The sequence below is a fragment of the Scleropages formosus genome, chromosome 8 (genome assembly GCF_900964775.1).
Source record: "Scleropages formosus chromosome 8, fSclFor1.1, whole genome shotgun sequence".
NCBI lineage: Eukaryota > Metazoa > Chordata > Actinopteri > Osteoglossiformes > Osteoglossidae > Scleropages > Scleropages formosus.
Window position 1 is genome coordinate 19,232,143 of NC_041813.1, and position 24,771 is coordinate 19,256,913.

General features: G+C 44.7%; 1 protein-coding gene across 3 annotated transcripts in view; it reads right to left on the reverse strand.

Moving 5' to 3' along the window:
- Window positions 1-562: 562 nt before the first annotated feature.
- The window catches only part of LOC108937416 (protein kinase C beta type), a 52,037-nt gene continuing 27,828 nt past the window's right edge, over window positions 563-24,771 (reverse strand). For 2 of the 3 annotated variants that reach the window (XM_018757355.2, XM_018757357.2), the window contains 13 exons: window positions 24,030-24,158; window positions 20,502-20,658; window positions 20,256-20,390; window positions 19,021-19,117; window positions 18,592-18,738; window positions 16,719-16,892; window positions 16,490-16,581; window positions 15,321-15,383; window positions 14,624-14,762; window positions 14,201-14,281; window positions 13,165-13,272; window positions 9,876-10,016; window positions 6,916-7,099 (listed from right to left, as the gene is read on the reverse strand). In XM_018757355.2, the coding sequence (XP_018612871.2) occupies window positions 6,941-7,099; window positions 9,876-10,016; window positions 13,165-13,272; window positions 14,201-14,281; window positions 14,624-14,762; window positions 15,321-15,383; window positions 16,490-16,581; window positions 16,719-16,892; window positions 18,592-18,738; window positions 19,021-19,117; window positions 20,256-20,390; window positions 20,502-20,658; window positions 24,030-24,158 (1,622 nt within the window). In that variant the 3' untranslated portion in view covers window positions 6,916-6,940. Of the gene's footprint in view, window positions 2,621-6,915; window positions 7,100-9,875; window positions 10,017-13,164; window positions 13,273-14,200; window positions 14,282-14,623; window positions 14,763-15,320; window positions 15,384-16,489; window positions 16,582-16,718; window positions 16,893-18,591; window positions 18,739-19,020; window positions 19,118-20,255; window positions 20,391-20,501; window positions 20,659-24,029; window positions 24,159-24,771 lie in introns of those variants that run through there. The other variant, XM_018757356.2, reaches the window with a different exon arrangement.

Consider the following 24,771-nt stretch of genomic DNA (forward strand, 5'->3'; position numbering starts at 1 on the left):
AGGCTGCATATTCAACTCTCAGGTAATGTTCATAAAAGTTCTATCTGGAAGACTATGGGTTTTACTGTGGTGCCAAACAGAAAATTACACTGAAGTTTTCAGGAGACGCAAAATTTGGGTGGAGATATGTGGGTCGAGTGTTTCAGTGTATCTCAATACATGTGCCAGATTTTTAAATGAGCCACAGATCCGGGTGCAAGAATAGCCAGCACGGCCCAAACGTCCTGCCGGGACGAGTCCCTGTATGAAGGACATGAGCCCGCTCCTGATTCAGTCCTCCTACCCTCAATCCGGCACATGGCTTTGACATCTACAAGAACTAGTTAGATCAAATTTTAAATTGTCAAAAACACGCAAGCGTAATTTTCTGTTTGGCAAAACAATAATCATATAATATAAACAAAAGTAACAAACAAATTCACGTCTGAAGTAACATCTGAAATACAGTATTAACATTCCCCATTAAAATCATTTAAAAACAGGCATGCATTGAATAACAGCAAAACTAGACTAAAATATATATATATATATTTATATATATATGTGTTTATTTTCTGCTTTGGCTAGACAAAAAAGAAAGAAACTATTGTTTGTTGAATTACTTCACTACAATCTGTGCTCATAAATTTCTGTCTAATGTGACCCATGTTTGTCACTAATCCTGTCTGGACAGAGTGTTTGCATAAGCGAGTAAGAGGCACTAACCTTGCAGTACTGTGTGAGAAAAGTCCAGGCTGATGAACACAAACTTTTGTGTTTGTGTGTGTGTGTGTGTGTGTGTGTGTGTGTGCGCGTGTGTATTTTTCCCTGACACAGAAGTCGGACAAACAGGCAGATGCGTGGTGCAACAGGAGCATACATTCATTCTCTGCAGACCCAAAATGGAAGAGAACGCAGCTCTCCACAAACTTTGACTGTGCCTTCAAGGGCATCTAAACTGGCTTGTCACACATGTCTACAAAGTTCTAGAAGAACCATTACTTCTTCTTTTTAAGTGGCATCAGTACAGTTACTCACATAGGGGCCACTGCTTGTCAAAGTTCATACGTGTGTTCATCACCCCCTTAACATCTCTTCGTGGAGATGGACCATGATCTTCATGAAGCAAAAATGTAGCTGTACGAGTTTTGATCCTCTGGTCCAGCAATGGCAGGTGACCATGGCAACAGGGTGGGATGGGAGTTGGGGGCAGGTGAAACCATCTACCATTAAAAATAACAATTTGTTTAGTAAGATCATCCTGGTGATAAATCCTAGCAATTAACTGCGCCTGTCAGTCCAGTAACAGTGAATCATCAAAATGATTTATTCCCATATTGATATCATTTAATGCATAACGTCTAAACATGGAATATGGTGCTTATGGGAGCTCCTTATTGAAACTAGTTAACTTTTCAGTGGTGAGAACAAAAAAAAAAAAAAAAAAAACGAGGTGTTCAGCACTAATTATGTTGAAGGTACGTGGCTTTGCCCCAGTTGCCATGGTAACCGTCCGCGCTCTCTGTGCCTCCTTCCCAGGCTGCTACAGAGCTGTGGAGTTGTCAAAATTGGTTTGTGGTACATTCATATAACTGTGCATTGATGGTCCTGTGAACCCTGACAACGCAAATACATTGTACATACAATTTTTTGGACCATCGTCTGCACAGAAAGACAAAAAAGGAAGCTTAGGTGCCCTTGAAACTCTGACTTGACTTAATGTGCAGGAAATTATTCTCTGCAGCTTTACGCCACAAATCTAAACTAATAGGCTTGAGCAAATTAAATGTACATTAGCTGGAAACACAGTTCGCTCAAAAACCAGCCAGTTAAAAACCAAACCACAGATAAATAACTGAGGCCTGCACTGCTGCTGTTCTGCAAAAACAGCTTCCTTGGGGTTGCTTGTGTGTGCCTGTGGCCCCCATAGCACTGTGGTTCAATTTTATACTGGATTACCTCTAAGACTACAATCCAGCAAGACTGAGCAAAGGACAATTAAATACAGATCATGTCTTAAAAAAAAAGAAAAATAAAGGGGAAAGTAATTAGAGGTGACAGCAAGGAGGCTATGAAGCCACTCATCCTCCAGCCCTACTGTAAGATACTGTATGTTGCAGCTGAACAAAAGCCACATTGCCCAGGCCTACAGTGAGTGGGCATGGCCTGATGCAGATCTATATTACTGGACATAGCCTGATACATGCCTGCCCTAAGTGTGAGTGACTTGCTGCAGGGCTGTGCTGAGTGGGTGTGGCAGTTGGATATCATAGTGAAGAAGAAGAGAAAAACACAAGAATTAACAAAAAACATCAGAATTATGTGAACCCATGACCCCTTTCAAAGTTTCTGCCTATCCAGAAAGTCAAGCTCATCGAGGTCATAGCTCCCTGAGCAGACAGCTTGAGCACACACGCATACACACTGACACAGACGCGTAGACGGATGCTAGCCTCAGGTGGAAGATCCCTGGCACCCCCTGGTGAGGTTACACCTGGATGATGAACTCAGGGTTGGTGTAGGAGAAGCCAAGGAACTCGTTCTGGTCCAGGTTCATGATGAAGAGCTTGTCGGTGGGGGTCATCTCCACAGCCATCTTGGTGAACTCCTTATCGAAGTTGCACGTGTCCTTCTTGCTTTTCTGGGGTGGTTGGGAGAGAGAAGTGGGACACAGTGAACATTGGGAAAAACAGCACTAAGGACAGATTAAGTCTTTCAGGACACACAACAACTGGAACAGGTGGACAGAAGAACCCTTCAGCTGCAATCCCCACTTGGATACGCTTGCTCCTTCTCTGTTGGAGCTGAGGGCATAGAAAAGCCAATCCAATTGGAGTATTTCACCAACCCCTACAGAGAAAACTACACCACTTTCACGGAATTCAGTGGCCACAAGGATGGGCCATTCACTGGAAAGTACTAGAAAAACAGGAAGCGGACAGCTCGTACACTACCTGCCCAGGGATGTGGGGTTCTACGTACAATGGTTAAATCCAGATATGCTGGGAGGCTGAGGATTATTTCAGCAAAGCCAATGCTGCAAACAGCTGTAAAAAGAACCCCACCGGTAGTAATTATTGCGTGCATTCTGTACATTTCCAACAAATTTTAAAATGCGCACTCATACGTACATACACAGACAGACACACACACACACACATACAAACATACAGACCGAAAGTCAAATGAATTATTGAAATGCTCAATTCATTGTGGACACCCAGCAGAAGTGACCCTGTAGTGGGAAGAGGAGGCTGTGAAAAATTTAAAAATCAATACGGTCTTTGAAAGTCTTTCTTGCCTCTGTGGAAAACTTAATTTGTGCATTTTTTTGCTTCTGCTAAAGGTTTCCAAAATTCAAAGTCCGTCTTATACTGCTTGAGATAAACATTCGCAAACAGTCCCATTTAAAGTGATGTTAAATGTTTAACTGAAGGACATTCCAAAGCACAAGGAGTGAAGATCACCTGAGCGACAGTATAGCCCAACAACGGCTGAAGCAGGAAAGAATGAAGATTTACTACAGACATAGATATGCGAACGCCACACTTAACAGTGGGAGGTTGCGCAAAGGAAATCAAATGTGCAAGGAAGACTGGAGAAATGGAAATAGAGCAGCTCTCGGTAGTTTTAGAGACAGAGTTGTAGAGCTTGTTTCCTACCTTCCGCAGCATCTCCCTTGCAGGCCGCCTCAGCCCCAGGGGTTGGCTGCACATGCGGCCCAGCTCCAGTGCAGGCAGCTGGGCATCAGCTTCACTCGAGCACCTGGTCACCTAGGGCCTACGCACCTGCTCTTTTTCACCCTGAGCAGCTATATTTCTTTCCGTGATATGAATTTCCATTTAATATGACACATTTTGTTGCAGTCTGATCCTGTGATAACCATCGTTTCGATTGGGTTACTGGAGGTTTCTCCCTGGCCAATTACACTAGCATCTGGATAGCCAAACTTTCCCATTGAGACAAAGAGTTTGCACTTTTGAGAGTTTGTGAACAAATGCAATGGGAATGATAGAGAGATCTTTAAAAGTCTTGATAAAGAGTCAGTAATGCAGAAATTGCTTTCTGCAAGCAACTGTTGATTTTTGATTTTGATCTTGATCTCATACCACCTGCTAAGAAATTCTCCCAAATTTTGCAAAAGTTGTTTCTTTGTATGAAATTCAACAGACAGCGTGAGGTCAAGTTGACTGTGGTGGTTCATCTGATACAAACGACACATAAGCACCGGGGTTGGAATGCACTTTAACACCACTGTTTCCTGCCAGAATTGCAACAGTTAATCCAGTCAGGGTTTCATTCAAAGCAGCGTTCTTTTGCATCGTCTTCCAGCGAGTCGCATGGGGGGCCTTTCAGGAAGGAATGGATGTTGGCTGCAGCCAATGGTGACCTGCTTTTGGCTGATAAACCTCACGCTGCCGTGCCGAGCAGCCTCTTTTAATTCGAGGCTGTGACATTCAGAATTAATTAACATTCATGTGCTAAATGTGGGAACTGAGCCGCTCAATACCTTCAGCAGTATTCAAACAAATGCAGGAAATGCAGTGTTGTACCAATAATAAAAAGCCAAGAAATAATGACAACTACACTAAATGAGAAAATAATTATAATGCTTTTAACAGGAAAATGGCTCTGGTGCTGTAGCAACACTGTTCAACATTTTTCCATCTGCTGGACCATGATGAGGCTGGAAATCTCATACTTAATATTCCAAGGATCTGTCCTTCACTCCACATCATCCAGATGACAAGTGTCTGTTGTGCAGGAATGCAGTGCAGAAATCAGGCATCACTCCGAGTGGGGTTTACAAAGTGGCCATAAAACACAGCCGAAACAGTGTACAGGTGGTGCAACCACAACCACGAGTGCCGTTCACCTACTTTTAGCAAAATCCTAAAGACGGGGAAATCACATTATGCACTCGTAGGTCTGGGTGGAACATCTCAGACCACTAGGACCACAGAACAAGAGGCCACATCATGCTTGCTTTCTCCATCAGCAGCCATTGAAAGAAAATGCCCCATGTAGCTAATCATGTTACAGTTTTATTTAATATATTCCTTTTTATGGAAAATACTTTGGCACATTAAAAGCATTTGAGATATAGTTTACAAATCACACACAACAGCCTGAAGCAATCTTTGAAGCACGAATGGTTCAAACATGATATTAAATCACAGTAATTAGTTTATAATTCATGCACAAAGCTTTCCTTTTTATGTCAACGCACACCCTACGTTGCATCATTAGTTTAGAAGAAACAAAAAAGTCTAAATATCTAATCCTTTTTTTAAATACTGACCATTTTTTATGCATAGAACTAACATAATCTGACACTTTTTAATATACTGTTTATATATGCAATTCTTTCTTGAGCTGCTTAAAAAATATCAAAGCCCTGTAATAAAGTACACATCACTTTTGGCAGAAAGAATAAAAACAAGTGATGTACCAATTAGAATACATATATATTGTCTCTACTCTATTTGTAGGAGATATGTTTTTCTCAGAAGTTGCAAATGGAGACCTTTATGAGCAATGGTTTGAGATACCAGTTCTCTGATGGAATGCAATGTAATTGATCAGTACCACCAGGGTCCGGTGACCAACGAGTGGTCAAAAGATAAAGTCCACAAGTTTGTCTGATGCAAAGTCCAAGCCTTTTCACTTATACAGACACTAGATACTTTTATTCTGTTCAGGACAGAATAAAATGTGCTTTCCCAGTATAGAAGGAGGAAGTCCTTCTGTATCTACAGCATCAATCCTGCCTCAGTTTCACACCAACACAACTGCATGCTTGAAAAAGAAGACGGTGATCCTTTGGACTAGCACCCTACACACATGCTGTTTTTTGCTTCCGTACAAATAGAATGCTAAAAAGACTTGTAGCAATTGAAATACAAGATACCCTTTAAGAAACCAATAACTGAAGGGTAAAGAGGTAAAGACTGCTTATTCCACTGTATGCTCGCACCACAATCCATGCAGGTTTAGGGTGACTAATTATTGGACAGCAGGTCAAAATGTCTCGTTTTGTCATGCTGGCATCCAGGAGTACACATCTGGGGAGGGTGGGGGGGGCCTGACCTACACTGTACAAACAGATTAAAGCATCATAACAAAAGCACATCAACAGAACCACTGCAGCCAGAATTGACAAAAGACGGATGGACCGATTCGTCCTGTAAACAACACATTGTTTTCCATGCTTAAAAAAACAGCTAATTATTGAAGTCACCATTCATACAGAATAGTGAAATAATTAGTTGATAATCACTAATATAATATTCAAGATACAATCCTACTACTTGTATTGGTTAGAAGTTGATATAAAATAAGTGCATGCATAAAAAATGGGTTAACCACCATTTTACTCTCTGCTAAAGTTTAACTTTTGTTTTGGACAAATCTTCTCTTTTCAGAGGACTGAAACAAAAAACACAACAGGACTAAGATTATATTAGTTAAATAAGCAAAAAAAAAAGACTTCAGCCATTGTTGCTCAGTAGCAAGCAAACAGCTGAAGACCAGAGCCCATTTCTCCTGGTTTGAGACGGAGATCTGGAGAAACACGCTGTCTACACAATGCACACTGCATAGCATGGAATGTCTTTGAGGGTGTGAGGGGGTTACATCGCAGGTCTTGATGAAAAGGTCAGGAAGATGCTTTAGCATCTCTGAGTCCATCACTGTATGGGCAACATTTAGGAAGTACTATAGATTTCCTTCAGACTTTTGCTTCTAAATATTATGTTCAAGAGGCAATAAAATGCTTAGAAAATGTTCAGAATTTCTCCCAGACTTAACATAGTTAATGGTATGAGAAACTGATACACTGATTTCATACACGGAGATGTTTTTTTTAAAACTTCCATAATGTCTACATAGATACATATTAAACATAAGAAAGACTATATTGAAATGCCTCTAGAATGTTGGGGAGAACCTCTGATTGCTCTTAACTCTTGACCTCCATACTAGGGTATTCTGGGTTTATAAAGGAGAAGCCCTCAAACTCATCCTGGTCAAGGTTCATGATGACCTCCTGGTCAGGTGGGGTTAAGACTGGAGGATGGCGGGTGAAAAAGCGGTCAAAGTTCTCAGCATCTCGGCCACACTGTAGGAGGGAGAAAAGAAGAAAAGAGGATGGTGGGTGGTGGTGGTGGTGGGGGGCGATGGGGGCTGGAAATGAATACAAACAAAAATAAACAATCAAACAAACAAAACAAGCAAACATACAAAAATGACAGGGCAACACAACTAATTCATGAAAAGATGAGAGGTGAACAGCAACAGGTCACAATGAATGAGCTGAGGATGCTGGGTGTGCAGTTGCCAGACTGCATCCATAGGCTTTTGCTTTTGTGGATGCAGTGAATGCAGAAGCAGGTGTCACCCCCAGATTGGGGTTGTATAAAAAAAAAAAAAATGTGTGGCATGGAAAGCATGAATTAAAGCCATTATTTTCACAGTAAGATCAGCTAACCTGTTGTTTCTTGTGTAAAATTTGATACTAATAAAAACATGACAGTTAAAACCTGCAGGGCTCTGGTACTTAAGGACTGGAGTTAGGCACACCTGGTAAACAGCTTGGGGGTTGCTTCCAGAGATGAGTGAATAGAGGCATCTGTCCAGGTTCTACAACAGCACCAAAGCAGATCTCAAACTATCTTTAACCTCCTAGTATGCCTTCTATATGTATAGTGAAGCTTGTACCGCTTAAAGTGCCAGCCACATGGGACACTGTGGAGTCAAGTTCTCTTGGAGAGTTTTTTTAAACTTCCTGCCAATGGTTGTACTTTTGTTTTTGTTGATTCAGCTCATTTCAAAGTAGTATCTGAAAACAGGTGGCTTCTGATTGTCCGAATTTTAGATACCCTGCATCTCACAGACTGGTTGACTTACCCTGTCGAGTCAGCCTAGAAAAAATGAGTTGATCACACACGTTGAAACCTTAATGCACCTCTGATGAGTTTTACACTGTAGCACTTGGATGATGAGGAGAGAAGAAAATGTATACAGGCACCAGGCATGACAAAATGAGTGTCAACTTGTGGTGGTCACGCACTAGCAGGAGAGTTGGTGCCATTGATGCTTGCCACTAAGAGTTATAGGAAACACATGAGCCATGCTTCAAGCTGCATACATCTCATCCTCACCACAGATGTTCCATGGCTTGGCTTCATTCTTGATGCTCTTCTGAGCAACACTCACCTGGGATGTAGCAGTTGAGTTTTTGGCCTCTGAAACCCTGACATTTCTGCAGACTTATTCACAAGTTCTGACAATACATATTACAAGCCAACATCTCACTGGTGTGACCTACCCTCAAAATGTAGCCCACATGCCAAACAGTATAGATCATTGGCCTGACTTTTCTCGCCCTTTAAACCTCAAACAGTACAGGAGTATCCACTGACCTTTCACTGATCTCATGTAGGACCCATCACACAGAAGCCCCTCATCCTTGGTGTAGTCTTATGTTAGGCATTGTGAAAACAAACGTTAGTCGAGTGCCTACAGGTTAGCAACCAGAGGTTGAGAAAAGAAGGCAACGTTCGTGTCACCAGGGAGGTTGAACTCATCCGTTAGCATCGACCTGTCTCGTGCCACGTAGGATGTTAAGCTGCGACTGATGAGCATCTGCCGAGTTACGTTTCCACGAGTTTCAAATTCAAGGCAATTAGCGCCAACTGACTGCACTGCTGGGCTTCCATTTTGGGTTCCATTTCAATGGAGTCTGGGGAGCAGTAGTCCATGAAGGAGTCACGCTGGAGCCCAGGGTACGAGGTGCCTGGCATTGCTCTCTGTTTACAGCTCAATGGGGGACCTGGAGCCCCAGCGAGTGGGGGCCCCCTGCTAGCCACACAGCTGCTAAATGCTAAACGCTTAATTTACTTCCCGCTAGCTCCCTACTTGTTCCCTGTTTCCTCAGCCTTACACACAGGTGCAGTCATAGATATAGGTGTGTGTGCAGATGCACACATGTGCCAAGCCATTTCCACAGAACTTAGCTGCACAAAAAAAAAAAAACAACATCTCCCAAGATCATCATTTCAGCCTGCAGTACAACAACTTGCTGCAAGTCATATTCTGAGTATGATGGGGGAAAAAAAGTGGCAAGAGGCGAAGAGACAGCCTTGCCAGTTGGGAGGGCAATGAATTTACCACAGAGCTGAAGGCTCCAAACTTTGCCCCACTTAAGCTTCACCCAGAGAAAGCCACACCCACTGCAGTCCTCAACTCAGTCTTCCAATGAGGAAACAAAACAAAAGATCATTCCTGTGCGATCTTTGAAGCGACGCCAACAAAACTTTTGAATTCTGTGAATGTCTCAAGGTATCTGATCTATGAATGCAAATGTAACTAGAAATGAGGTGCAAGGTGGTTAGACTGTGTAGGTCAGGAGTGGAATTGTACTCCTCCTGACCTTCATCCCAGCCTTCGTGGAAAAAAACAACCTAACCTCAGCCTGAGCGTGCAGCCCTGACAAAAACCCGAGTTAGCACTTTCTCATCGTGACTGCGTGTTAACAAACACACCATTATTCTTCTTCTGAGTGACCCAGAGAAAAAGGCATTCGGAAAAGTTCTCCACATGCATGGACATGCATGTGCCAAAAGGAGCAACAAGCCCTGGCAGGGCTCCCCAGCTGCCATGCAAGAATCATGCGGATTGTGCAGCCGGTGGAGGCAGTCTTTGGACGTTTCTCTGGGTGTCGTTCAGAGCCAGCACACCCGTAGAGTGTTCTTTACACGTGCACACGTGTCCCAGGTGAGACTCGCATTTTGGTGGACTTACCTGGAAAGGGACACGGCTACTCGGATGCCGGAGGGTACAGATGGCAGGAGGGTCGGGGAAGGAGGGCTGGTAAGTAGAGAGATCACACTTACTGCTTTGGGCTTGAATGGTGGCTGCACCTCCTTGTTCTCCAACTTCTCCCAGTCCATATAACGGAAGAAGCCGTGTTCTCTGATGTCACGCTCCCCCTCGGGTCCGCAGCCCAGCCTTTTGCCTGGGTGCTTGGTCATCAGCTGGATTAGCAAGGGAAAGTATGAGCAGATACGGCAGCTTGGACGACCGTCATTGTAGCAGTTTCAGAACTCACTGAGGTATCCTGGGGAAGGCATTCCTGCAGAGGTTTGTCATCTCCATGTGAAAACTGCCATCTCCACAAACTCCTACACGATGCTGAATATTGACAAATAACCAAAAACGTGTATCATGTTTTTCATCCCGTTATTGATTGCCAACTTGTAGAAACACCAGACACGAGCTGTAAAAACTGTGGAAAGGAGCTGGTGCCACAATGATGCTGAAATAAGGTGGTCCCCCTATTGTAATTGGGTGTTCCTTACTAGGCCTGTAAACAGGCTCCATTCACACTGACAAGCTAAAATTTCAAAAAATAGATCAGCGAATAAAATGCAAGTAAAAATAAATACACACACACAAAAATGTTTGACTCTGAAAAGTTGTAACTCCACCATGCATAATAGAAGAAACCAAAGTACTTATTTATTACCATGAGGTTAAGATTTTTTTTTTTTTAATCATTTATGTTCGGAGCACTTTTGTTCAGAAAGGTAGGTTATGAACATTTTTACCGTTGAGAGCTGGGCCTTTGCAATTATTAAAAAAAAAAAAAAAAAAACATCAATGTGGCATGTTTTCAAGGCAAGATCAGACATGGAAGGACCTCTGCTGCCTTTATGTACTGAGCCCACAGAACATGAAAAATTAATGTGTGAAAAACGTTCCGTGTTTCTAAGGTGGCAAAGGAAATGGAGGGCAGATGGGCGATAAGGCCAGTGGGAGCCGTGTGGGTCAGTGCGTTTGGTCTTTTCACAATCTACACCAATAAACAAGGCCTTGCAGCACCGGCACCGGCATCCAACATCTGACACAAACTGCTCTGAATAAAAACATTTGTTTCTCACTAGGGTAACGATAATAATGACACATATCAAGAAATAATACACTAGTGTAGGACTGACCTTAGCCACGTTAGGTCAAGGTCAAATGTGCATGGTATGAGAATAAAGAAATGTCTAACCAGCCCACTAGAAAAGAAAAAGCTGTAGATCCCTTCTGTCTTTGTCTTTTCCCAGGAGTGTGTGCATGGTGCTGCAGATTAAAGCATTTAAACCAAGTGCCACGAAACAGCTCAATTCATAGGCATTCCCCAAGCACCCTGTGTCGCTACAAATTACAACACTCCTTTGTATTCCTACAGGAATGCGACATGGTTAGAAATCATGAAGACCTGTGTGGAAAACACAGACCAATCCACCATGTTCTCTGTCCACGCAACCGATATTTAACAAGTTAACATGCTGGATATATGAATGGGAATGTGATTAAGGAGCTGCTCTCAACATTCAGCATTCAGCGGAATATCCCTTTGAGAAGTTCATCAAATTGTTTTGCCCTGTCACAGATGGTTAGGGTTCGGGTTCAAATAGTATCCAGCCCCGCCCATTTCCCTGCCCCTAATTGGATGGTCTTCAAATTCTTAGACCTCTAAGCGCTGCATTGGGCTCCAGTGGCATCAGTATTCCTCCCATTCAGGGAGCAGAAACATTAATATGCCAGAAAACCATGATCTGCAGCATATTGATGAGCAGGGAGCTGTTAGCTCCAGTCAGACAAAAACAGACAAAAGCAGTCACACACACACAATCTGACAATCACAGATAGAACCACACGGCTTCGTCCACACTGCAGCCCTCCCCATATGCCCCCCCGGGCATCCATCAGACTGAGCTGCCATCTTTACAAGCTCCGTCATGCGTTGCTGCACCTATATCCCCATGCAACACCATGCCAACGCACTACTGCAAACATGTCACTGACATAGTACAATGTTCCACTGAACAACATGTTACGTCACATTGCCTTGCTCAATTATACACAGACTTCAGCAGTTTGTAATGCGTTTTTTTTTTTTTTTTTTTTTTTTTTTAATGGAAGTAAATAAATACCATTCCCAGCATTACAACAGTAAGGTCCCTCCTGACATTGAAACCTGCAAACATTCTGTCTAAAGACCAGCCTCTTATCCGCGGCAGCAGTTAGCGTGGACGTTAAGAAGCTCTGCTTGTGAACAGTCAAAATCAGCCAAGCTCTCTTGGTTTGCTAGTACATCAGTTCTTCTCAAGGAGCTGTCACACCTGCTACTACATCAGTATTGCATGGGGTGTGTCCAGCACGCGATGCAAAATCATTACTTCCTCGGGGTGTTTATGACACCTGGTGATAGAGTAGCATACCCTGGGGGCAGATGCCTTCGAACCAGCAAAGAACAATTCTTCACTTACACTTTTGACAAGGTGTAAAGAGGATAGTCATTGAGCAGAATCGGCACGGGACGCAGTCAGATCCCATGACACCCTTCTGGGCACAGCAAGTGTGAGGAGGCAGATGGGGATGAGGGGGGGAATTACCTTTACAGCTCAGTGAGACTAAATGTACCAAGGTAGATCTGAGTCCAGTGCTGAGTTTCAGGGCAGTCTCTGACACCGTACCTGCCAGCAGGAGAGATCCTCCTTATCGATACCACAGCAGCAGGGGAAAGATGTGACCGCTCTTTTTGTCACTGAAATTTATACATCACCAAGCTGCAATTTCATCAAGGTGCTCGGGAAAGAGGCATTAAAATTCAGAGCACAGGAGAGTTTATTCATTATTTAATGCTTACATTAGCATGAAAGTATTAGAGTCCAGTTCCCCATAGGGACACCGTCATCCTTCTCCTTGCTCCATCCCATTGTTATTCCTAAGGTGACTGAGGTGCATTTTTCAATAAAGAGGACTCCTTCATCCTACAGTGAAATTGGGGGATGGGATGTCTGAGAAAGAGCAGGGGCTGAATTTAATCAGAGCTTCAGAACAGCCCACAATCACATGGGGCCTAGGGGCACGTGGAGTGGCTCACGTCCCCTCATCGGCAGATGGTCTGCTTAGCATCAGCTTCCTCTTTCATCCCAGATACCCCCTTCTCTTCCTCGCTTTCCTGCAGCGTAAGCCGAAGGGCAGGACAGTCTGACTGAACACGCAGTTTCCAAACAGAACAGGGTGAGAAAGGGGCACATAGGCCAAACTGAACCCCCTAAGTAAAGCAGAACGAAGATGCACCATTTGACCCAAGACCTGAGGCATAAAGATGATACAAACACTTACCCCTTTGCAGATAGCAACAGCCTCTTTGGACATGGACTTGGGGTAGGAGACATGGTGCTCCATGATGGACTGGAACAACTCATCCTCATCCTCCCCGTCAAAGGGGGGCTGGAAAGGGAGGAGAGCACAGTATGGACATAAAGGACAAGGAGGTATTCTTTCAATCCCCCAAAGGACTGCTCTCTTCTATTTAAATTATTATTCATTCATTTAACTGCCCCCTTTCAACACAGCGACCTAGACTGTGAGGTTTTTATATGCAGCCACTAACAATTATTTACCCATTTTAATAGCAGAGTAATTTTTTCTGCACCACTTTCGGGTAAGAACCTTGATCAAGGGTACTACAGCAGGAGTGGAGATTTTAACCCGGGTGTTATGACAGCAAGGCGATGGCTCTAACCACTATGCCACCCACTGTCCCTGAAATAAAAAAAGTAATTTCCAAAGCCAGAAGGATGGGGACAATAACTGAGAAGCTGAGCGAAAACAGGAAAGTGGACTTGTACTGTGAAAATTTTTGTGTTGACTTTGTTCTCCTTTTTGTGCCTTTCTGCTACAAAAGCATTAGAGGACAAACTGGCAGCAGTTTGTCTGGCAATTACTGGAAATATCAAAACCACCAGCAGAACATGATTTAGGAGCTTTTAACTTTATTCAAAAGCGTTCTTTTAACATCAAATCGCGAGGTGTTTGTTGTTGGCTTGTTTTGGTTTTCGGAGGATTTCCAAACTCCTGAGATAAGGAGTTAATGCCCAATTCTCCATGGGGAGCCATTCGCAGAGCACTTTTTTCTGCTTTGCTTTGTGTGTGTTCGGCCTACAGAATCATTCACAAATTACAGAAAACTGGAAAGTCATGAAATGCTTTCTGGCTGCGTTTTGAGATTTGAAAGCATTAAATTAATACCAGCTGACCTTGGATGGGAACCAAGAGAAGAAACATAGAGGACAAAGAAGTAACTTCCCACAACTGCAGTACCGATGTTCTGGTGAGGCTCATACCGTACTGATCATGACCTCTTCCTGATCCTTACCTGTCCGGCCAGCATCTCGTAAAGCAAGACACCAAAGGCCCACCAGTCCACTGACTTGCCGTATGGTTGATAAGCGATGATCTGGAAAAGAAGGATTTCGAAAAATCCAGCTACTGTGCAGTGGTAGGTATCCCACCGAACACGTTCATCAACCCTTATACACCGAGTAAGACAGGAAGGATAACAACTTCAACGCAAGTCATTCATGCTGGAAAAGACATTGCACACAGAGAACGTGTGTGTATCAGAGCCTCTGATGGCTCCTCTTCCTCCTCAGACTGTTAAGACCTCCAGTGGCTACATCTGCTGTCCTGTCATAAAAACCCGCATCGTCTGATGGAGTTAATTAGAGAGCTGCCTCACCGGATCCTTTGCATCACTACACACAGACACACACAAAAGCGTTAACGCAACGTGCTTGACCTCTGGAGCGATGTAATCGGGTGTGCCGCAGAAAGTCTTGGTTGTCACTCCATCCCACATGTTCTCCTTGCACATGCCGAAGTCTGCAATCTTGATGTGTCCCTCCGAGTCAAGCATCACGTTATCCAGCTTGAGGTCCCTGGAGCATTGTGGTAAATATAGAAAAAAATATGAGACCAGCAAAGTTTTAACGGTTCGGTTTTGAACTGCTCCTTCGGCAGAGATGGAGACAGGCATGCAGCATGGCAAATTCTTGTTAGACACAAGGGATAATTTTAGCAGCTTTTGTATCGCCAGTCTGAAGGACATCACTGCGGAGGAGAATGCTGTTCTACCATTTACAACATGAACAGCATCTCAACTTCTCAGTGCAACTACAGAACTTATTGCTGAAGCCAAAGTATTTCCTGGAAGCAAGTATGAGGTTGTACACATCTGCAATTTACAGCCAATCTGTAGGAGACCAAGAGGTCAGGATTTGACTATACCACCCAGAGAAAGATGTCATAATGGTAGCTGCTATGAGGCTGCAAACTGCAAAAGTTCAACGTGTGAAGGGAGAATAAAGCTTTGTTAGGATTTTCACCTTCCTGCTGCCCACCACCCATCAGGTCTCACAAACAGATCAATCCCAGGGTCACTTTCAGACTTACCCAATCCCTCATCCCTCACGCTCTCCCAAAAAGCCTTAACTCACCGGTAAATGATGCCTTTGGTGTGTAGGAAGAACAAGCCAATGGCGATCTCAGCTGCGTAGAACCTGTGGATGGCGGTAACGTAGAATGAGCCCTACACACCTTATCTTGTTATGAAAAAAGCTGAAAGTTCAGGTTGACCCATCGCTGTGGACCCCTTTCCTGTGCAGCCTGGTGGGTCTGAAAGCTTTCAGAGGTAGCGCAAAGAAAAAAAAAAAAAAAAAAAAAAAAAACCACCAACCACACAGTTTAGTAATTTGCTAAACCATCTTTCATTTATTGCTTTGCTTGTCTTTCCCAGGACTGCGTGGGGCCTCCACTTCAAGAAGGAAGTGGTGGGAAAAAAAAAAAACTAAAGAATCAACAACACATCAAGAACCAATTCCCTGTGAGAACACGCTGGAAGCATCCCTTCCCGCTAAACCAGACATTCGGCACCATTTGCCCTGTGATGCAGAACGACCGGTTTTGCTTTTCGGAAAGAAACCGGAGACAAGCGAGGACCTCACAGCAGAAACGGGTCTTCTGCATGGCCAGAGAAAAAAGCAGTCTTCTCCCCGGCATGTTCTCTCACCGAACAGCTTTGCCAAGTCGTACCTTCGCTCCAAGTTCCGCCTCCACACAGCCACACATCCGTATGCAAACACATGAACACGTACACACGCGCACACACACTCTTCTGCAAAATTGACATGGGTTTAGGCTACAGACGTAGTGCAGAAATGAAAGACAAATTGCTCAGGACCAACACTGAACAGCGAGAGTCGTGAAAACTGGAAAAATCCCCCCCATTATAGGCAGAGCGCATGAGTGCAACGAATGCGCTTTATTCCAACCTCCCACCCCGTTGGATTTGGGGGATGTCCTCTTGAAAGCACAGTGCACCCACCGTGTTTGTGACAGTGGCACACTAAACAAGCGGAGATAGCTGCTTAGGCTGCATGTGGGTAGACACCTGCTACGATCAACAGGAGCTGCTGCAATTTCCATGGCTCCCCGCATATATCGCCACTATCCATCACCCTACACACCAATCGCAACCCGCCATTCACTCCTACATCTCAACCTACACATACTCAGCCGTGACACACCGTGCCGGCAAGCATTAGATGAGGCTAAGACTGTGCAGGTGGGCAAGTAATGTGGGCAGGGACATGGGGTGGGTACTCACACTGCATGAGGTTCCTTGAACTTCCCTACTTGCTGTATCTGGTACATGAGGTCCCCTCCATTGATGTACTCCATCACAAAGTAGAGGCGGTCCTGCAGGGGAGGGCAGGACATACTGAGGAGCGTCTTTACACCGTCATGCCTCCCCCCGCACATACTGGTAATCTCTCTAACCCTAACCCATCTAAGGAGACAAACATGAACAGACATATACGTGCGCAGAGGCCTACCATTGTCTGGAAGCAAGAGTGCAGCTGTGTGAGGAAGGGTGGCTTGCCAGACAAGGCCAGCACCCTCTTCTCCACCATGGTGCACTCCACATCGTCATCTTGGATCACGACATCCTTCTTCAAAATCTTGACGGCGTACAGCTCCTCAGTCCCCTTCCGGTCAGCCAACATCACCTGCAGAAAGGAAGGAAGGAAAGGGAGAGAAAAAGTGAAATGAAAGCACAGTAACTGGAAACAAGTACATGGAATAAGGAGAGCGCACGGAAGATAGATGATTTAGTCTGGCTCTAACAGCTATTAGAGACTATTCATCTCTGCACTAAACACAAATATACCTACTCATTCTTGAACTTAAAATCAAAATTGAGACTCATGTTTTGCTCCTGTGCAGGGGCTGGTGATAATCCATAGGGTATGTGTTACAACTCACAAAATCCCATGGAACTGCAAGAATCCCTCCTCTGTGCTTTCTCTCTATTCCCTTGCAGTTGATTTTGATAATGCTTTTGTTATATAAAGCAGTCCTTAATGTGTTTGTCAGCTTCAGGTTTAATTCTCATAGATTCGTACGTCAGTTAGCCGACACCCTACGGTCACATCAGCATCCAGGAAGCGAGAGCAGCGGACAAACGCTGGTTGGAGAGGACAGCATGGAGGGTTCCTGTCCTACTCACAGCCAGCTGGTAAGCCTGCTATTTCTGAGCCAAACACTGTTTATCAAGTGCTGTACAGAGAGTACAAGATGTTCTCCTGTAATGCAGACAGTGGGGTGGAGCACAGTGGAGACAGACACAACTCAGTGCCACACAACGGGTGGCTGGAACCAGAGAGACACGGCAAATCCGGTTTTAATTGTGTTCGTTTTCACAGTGAGCCCGAAGGCATAAGGCAGAGAGAGCAAGACAGAAGGAGTGACCCGCAGAACAAGGACAAGTTCAGCTACCGATACAGATTCTCATCGTGTGTGCTTACAGTACCCCCAGCTACCTACCCACTGACACACACACACTTTCACTCTTTCCCTCACTCACTCACTCACTCGCTTTGCAAGTGCACATTCCAGTTGTGGACAGGCAGAAGCGATGAAACAGTATTGAGCATCAAACATTATTACAGCTTCTATTAGTATTTTTGATGCAAGGCACACCCTGGGCAGACAACACGTTACAAGCTTTTGGGACTGACTGTACCGGAGGTAGACTTTTGTATGTAATTAATGTTATTATAGGTTATATTCCTAGAAATGCTGGTAACTATTACCTCTGCAAAAATAAAATAAATAATAAAGGGATTAATTACTTTATTAATTAAAACTACTTAAAACACGTTTCTAAAAATGTGCTGTTCTCAGAGCTTAGCTGATTGATTGGCGGAACGATTGACTAACCGAACAACTGCTTAATAAACCATGAACATCTCAGCCCCGTATCTCGACCCCTCTGGCCGAGGACAGCGGCAGAGTGGAATACATTAAGAAAGGCCCTGATATTTTGCTTGTCGTCACGGTGACAGTGTCAACCAGGACTCTGCCTAATGACCGTAACGAAGGTCTGCTGGCTTGCATCAACATATCAATATGGTCCAGAATGCCTGTTGCCATGGAAACCGCATGTGCCTGCAGCAGCCCTGCCTATTGAGGGCAATGGATACTTCCTCTCTCCCTCCCTCCCTCCCTCTCTTTTTGCTCTCACACATTAACTGCTCCTTCTTACTCTCTGCAGCAAAGTGGATGAGAGAACTGATGGGAGGGACACTTTCAAAAATCACCTTCTGGTCCAATCAGGACCAACACCCAGTTTTGTTCCCCCCACAGGTGAGGCTGTTAATGAAGGACCCCACAGACAGTGTGATGGAGAAGGGTGAGAACAATTACCTTCCCAAAACTGCCCTTCCCCAGCACCGTGAGGAAGTTGAAGTCAGAGAGCTTCATGCGGTCGCGGTTGCCGTTGCTGTCAAACTTGGCGATGGCGTTGGCCGAGGAGCTATCTGTGTTCTTGGTGCTTGGACCAATTTTGGCTCTCTGTGGACAAAGGCAAAACATGTGGCAACTTAACATGGACTGTTCGTTGAGCGCCTTCCGTAACGAGAGAAGGCAACATCCCGACTGCTGGACCACTAGATGCTAGGACAAGAAAAAGCTAATTGGCGAGCGAGTTCTGTTGGTTGCGCTAAACGCTGCTGCGATCCTGACGAGTTTCGGAACAGCAAGTTTCCTTATTCACACACACGCCCATACACGCATACACGCTCGATCAAGCAGAGTTCTCATAAGGACACAAATATGATGAGGGTCACAGCTCACCTCAAACTTCTGCCTCAGCTCCTCATTGCCCTCCTCCCCCTCTGGGGGCACTGGAACATTGAAATACTCCCCCTCCTCCTGGCTGAGCAGCTTGAACCTGCAGGGAAAAGTGAGTGTTGAGGAGAGTATTAAAGCGCTGTTGGTGCTCCAAAAACCCATCATTCAACTTCTATGACGAATAATTAAATTAAGCTGCAATGGATTGTATCCTATCTAGGGTGTGCTCTTCCTGACACCCTATGCTTCCAGGATAGTCTCTGGACCACAGTGACCTTACACTAAAGTAGTAATTGTTGCTGAATGAATGAAACGGATGTAACAAAGGTACCGCACTGTATTTTTAGTGCTGCATTACTGTACTGCTCTCATGTTATAACTGTAATATCACTGAATTTGCATTTATTCATTTACCTGATGCTTTTTTCCCCCAAACTGACTTACGTTAAGTTACCTACACTCATTTAACCATCTACAGAGGTGAGTAACTTTAATGGAGCAAATTAGGAAAAGCACCTTGCTCAAGGTGGGAATCAAACCCGCAACCTTTGGGTCCAAAGGCAGCAGTTCTAACCACTACACTACCAGCTGTCCCACAACAATGGAATGATTATCGTTATATTACTCAACCATAATTGCATTATTGACGTTCGATTACTACATCATTACTGTGTTATTATTGCTCTTATATCTTTTTAATGTTTTGTTACTGTTGTATTCCATTGTATTACTACGTTACAGCAATTATCGCTATTCTGTTACCGTATTATCACCATTATATTACTGTACTACCACTATTATGTTCCATTTCAGCAGTATTACTGTGTAAATAATATACTATTACTTTCATTACAGTACAATTACGATCGGTCTTCATTTCTGATGCAAATTCCATACTAGCACAGTTTGAGTACCTACTGATGTCTTTTTCTCACTTCCTCTTACCATGGGAGTCCCTAAACTACTAAATGTGCTTAATAAATATTTTATCTCAGAATGTACTCTCAGAAGCTGAACAGAAGTAATAAAACACCTAATGAAAGCAGGGAAGCTCCTGCGTTGTTTGTGCACCAGTGTCGTGCTGATGAACAATTGCAGTCGACCTCCATTCTCACCTACTTGATATTGGCTACTCTCACCCCAGGCTTATTCTGCATGACCCACCATTCACCCATCCCCAATTCCCCTTCTCCCAACCCTCACTCTGCCTTCTTCCCGCCATCAATCCACCTCCTCACCAGCCATCCACTCCCTGCTTCTGTAGCTCTGAGATGCCGAATGACAGGGAGCCCATGAAGTCATTCCTGCTAGTCAGGTCCCAGTCCCATATCTCCACAGACAGCCTTCGGTCCTTGTCTGCCTCCTTCAGATGACTGAGAGAGCAAAAGACCAAGGTGGGCAAGAAGTCAACCTTAACTGCCTTAAACCAGTTTCAGACATAACTGTTCTTAAAATGGCTTGTTTTCACAGAAGTTCACACTCACAACTTAAAAGTCTCGTTCCACACCGGATTCAGGCAGCATTTGATGGTTTTGGTCTTCTGCTTGCTCTCACTTTTGGGGTCTGGTATGAGCTTCAGCTTCACGTAGGGATCCGACAGACCGTTGGGGTCCATTGGCACCAGATTTTTGGCTTCTTTAACTACAGCCAGGAGAGAGATCCACATGTCGTTTCTCTCGGACTAATGGAGACACAAAGAGGTCTGTCAAGGTTCCGGTAAAGATCTTATTCTCTACAAGCCCGGTTGTGAATTTGCATCTGTTTGTTTATTGAAGGCATTTTCATTTAAACCAGAAACTGGTAAAGGAACATCAACACATTTGGCCTCAGTCACATCCCAGTCTTGATGCAGCTCACTGAATGGAAACAGTGCTCTCATCCACACCAGCTGAATTTGACCATCACATGAACCAGATTTGGAAGCACATTCATCAGGGATACCATGTTCGAAAGGACCCAAAGTGAGTCTGGAGGACTGTTGGCGCAGAATTTATCTCACAATCACAAAACAAGGAAAGAACCTGACTAAGGAATGCGACTGACGAGCCGGCAAGAACGCCGCATCACAGCAGACTGTCTTGTGCCACGGCAACAACACACTCAGAATCACCCGCAACACCGGCACTGATTTCTCAGGGAAAGCGGAAGCTTCCGAACTGCGGAGATGGAGAATCTCAATCACATTTTCATCCTCACACTCCGCCACCCATTAGGCCTAAGTGATGGGACTTTTGTGTCGAGCTGCGGGAACACTTCCATTCATCTTGCTCTGCGCTCCACCGCCCCGTGCAGTTTTGATGTGAGATCAAATTGGAGAGGATGGCGCGATTGAGGCTGCGTGCTGAATTCTGTACAATGGGGGTCTTCCTGCACAAAGCGCCATTTTGCTAACCTTTGAGAAGCTGCAAAATAGCATTAATGATGGCAAGTAAAGAGACATGGAGGCCCTCTTTCTCTCCTAAAAGGAGCAGAAGTCATCAGCGCATCAATGTCAGGTTAGGGTTCAACTAATGATCAAGAACATAATGATTGTCAGGTTTGTGCAGGACCATGTGTTTATGGTGTCTACCCAGCGGGTCAGCTCCATGGGAATTCTTTTTTTTTTTTTTTTAAGAATTTACACCTCGGCCGCTCAATCACGGCTGAAGCCCACAGGCTGCCCCGCAGATGCAGAAAAACATGTGGATCTGGCACAACGGGACGATGCAGCCGTTTCTACTAGGACAGAGGCAGGAAACAAAAAGTAAGTGTGAGACAAGCAGTCATTAAAAAGATGTGAGAAAATTCTCACCTAAATGATTATGTAAAAAAAAAAAAAAAAAAAAAAAAAAAAAATTAAAAGTTGCTTTCATAACTTCTGCCTCAAATAGAATTAGAGGAGCCTCTCATCCCACCAGCAAATTCCTTCTGGACTATCAGTGTCCAGCACAATGGACAAGGAAGCAAACTCATGAGCGTGAGTCCCAGAAAGATCCTTCAGTGATGAGAAGCAAGGTTACCAGTACAAAGTGCTCCAGATGTGTAAATGGGACCGCGGCGCTGGCTGTGTCAACTGAACCCCATACGTCACTTTTGCCTGCTAAGCAAATAAATAATTCAAGTAACTTTGGATACGAGTGTCAGCAAATGAGTGAAATGTGAAATGTGTTGGACCATGAAATCTAGCGCACTGAACGTGACCGAGCTCTCGGCTGCCATCACTGAACTCCTGGCGATCAAACGCCTCCCCCACGCCACCAGTAAACCCGCGGTGCCCAGTCATAAGAGATGCTTAGAGGACTTAGAGCTGGCATTCCCAGGGGGTCCGCTCTGGTACTGATGGACACAAAAGGAGAAATCCAAGCTTTAGGTGATAGACAGCTACTTCCAGCAATTTAAACTAAAGCCAAATGTGTTCTTGCACTGCCCCCTAGTGGTGGCTCTGTGCACAACACAATGTGCCCGACACAAATACGGACAGCTACTAGTTGCTTCTGAAATATACACTATTATCACGTTATTACAGTGAACATCTGATGCCACCTAGTGGTGCGATGCAGCACCCAATATCTGGAATACGGAATAGTCGATATAGATATTTCAGTCACCAGAATGCCTTCGGTAAAAGTGGTGCACTTACCTTCTGCAGTGCTGATGCTATAAAACCATAAACAACAGTGTAAGTTTGGGTGGCACAGCGAGTAACGCTGCTGTCTCACAGCACCTGGGTGGTGTGAGAGGACGTGGGTTCAATTCCCACTCAGCCTGTGTGGAGTTTGCATGTTCTCCCTCTGTCTGTGTGGGTTTCTTCTGGGTGCTCTGGTTTCCTCCCACAGTGCAAAGACATGCTGTTCAGGTTCACCCATAGTGTGTGAGTGACACAGAGAGTGTGTTCTACTGATGTATGGATGAGTGACTCATTGCAAGTAGTGTATCTAGCAGTGTAAGTCACCACGAATCCCATGAATTTGGGATTAATGAAGTTTCCATCCATCCATAAATTACCCTGTTGTACAAATTATTAAATAACTAAGTATCTATACAGACCTCACACCAGGATGGCTTGGACAACAGTATCAGCTAAAAAGAATTATTTTGCAAATCATATATGCATTTGTGCATTTCAGAAATAAACAAAGAAATCGAGACTACCTACTTGTCAGTTTCCTGCCTTAACTTCAAACTATCCTCATAACAGCACTCACTGGACATTGATTTCCAAAAATCAAAGATGTGAGGCACACGCCGTTTCTTGTACTCACATGCAGTTCTCTAGAGCCATCACTAAGTGGCGTCAAAAAATCCTGGAATCTCCGCTATGCTTTAGACCAGAAAGAGTTGTTGTTAAGCACTCAACAGCTAAATTAAGTGCGTGACTGCAAAAAAAGTAAATGAAAAAAAAAAAAAAACTGGCTCCTCACACTAAGTGCAGTGAAGTGCACTGCTTGGCAGATTGGCCAAAATTTCAACTCTTGAGCAAATTCCAGTCCTCACACCAACAGTAAAGAGCAAATCGCTGTGATTCCCAGGACTGATCCGTTACAAACAGGTGATCAACGGCCTTCTGAATCCACAGTAAGAGTGCATGTAAAAATGTGAGAAAATACTGTCATTCATGTAAAACAGGCTCATTTTCTGTTATCAGGAACTAAAATAGTTGAAAAGAACAAAATGCATTTGGGTTTAACACAGAGAGTGTGTGTGTGAGAGAGAGAGTGTGTGTGTGTGTGTCTAGCTAGGTGATACCTGTAGGAGCTTATGCAACATTCTCTTTACGTGGGTGTTTGTCAGTACGTGTGCAACCATCGATTTTCTTGTGTCAGTCTGCACGCACCCGTGTGTTTGTGTGCGCAGAAGCACTGCAGTGTGTGGGCTTGTGGTCTGCCATCATCGCATATGCTTTTATGCGTAACTGTTTCAAGTCCTGCACCAGTCCCATCGCTGCACCGCATCTGCACGTTTCTTTGTACATTGATCCTGGCGAGACAGGCAGTGGGATGCAGTGCCAGTTGCAGCCAGCAGTGGGCGCTCACCGGTGACGGTGAGCAGATTGTTCTTGATAAGCGCCGTGATCTGGATGCGGCCCCTTCGCTCAGTGTGGTCTGTCCCGCAGAGACTGGGAACATTAGCCACACAGCGCTTGTGGATGTTCATCATGCAGGCTGTGGAGAGAAGGAGGGGTGATGTTAGTAAACTCTTGCCACTAGTATCACAGAGCCACCTGAACCCTACTGAGAGCTCGGGCCTGCTGGGGATTGGCAGCTCATAAGTCCCACCCCCTGGACAGGGAGCTGCTGGAAAAAGCTCTTGCTGCGAGACAGATGGAGTTCGGGCCGTCTCTCTGGGCACAAAATCAGGAACATCTCTGGCTCTTCGCCTCTCGAGGAAATGCGGACTGGCGCAGCGCTCGCTTCTGCAACTCGCAGAGGGTTGTTGTATCCACGCCCCGACAGGGGGCCACGCAGGGGGATGCTGCCTGACGCCAAAGGCTGCAGGAGGCCCCAGTTAATCTTTTATAACCAGACGGCAGGGGCTGGATATAAAGGGCTGCTACACAGAGCCTGGAAAGGGGTACGAGAACAGGGAAAAGCCTACGGGCTGGCTCATTCTCGCGCGCGCACACACACACACACACAAACAAACAGTGCCCAACACACACATTGTGTTTTTTGGAACTCGCACTAAAGTAATACTTCAAACCAAGGCTGCCTTTTCAAGCAGAACACACACAGAAAGATCCATCCAGGTCACTGTAGCTGCACCCGCAGCACCACA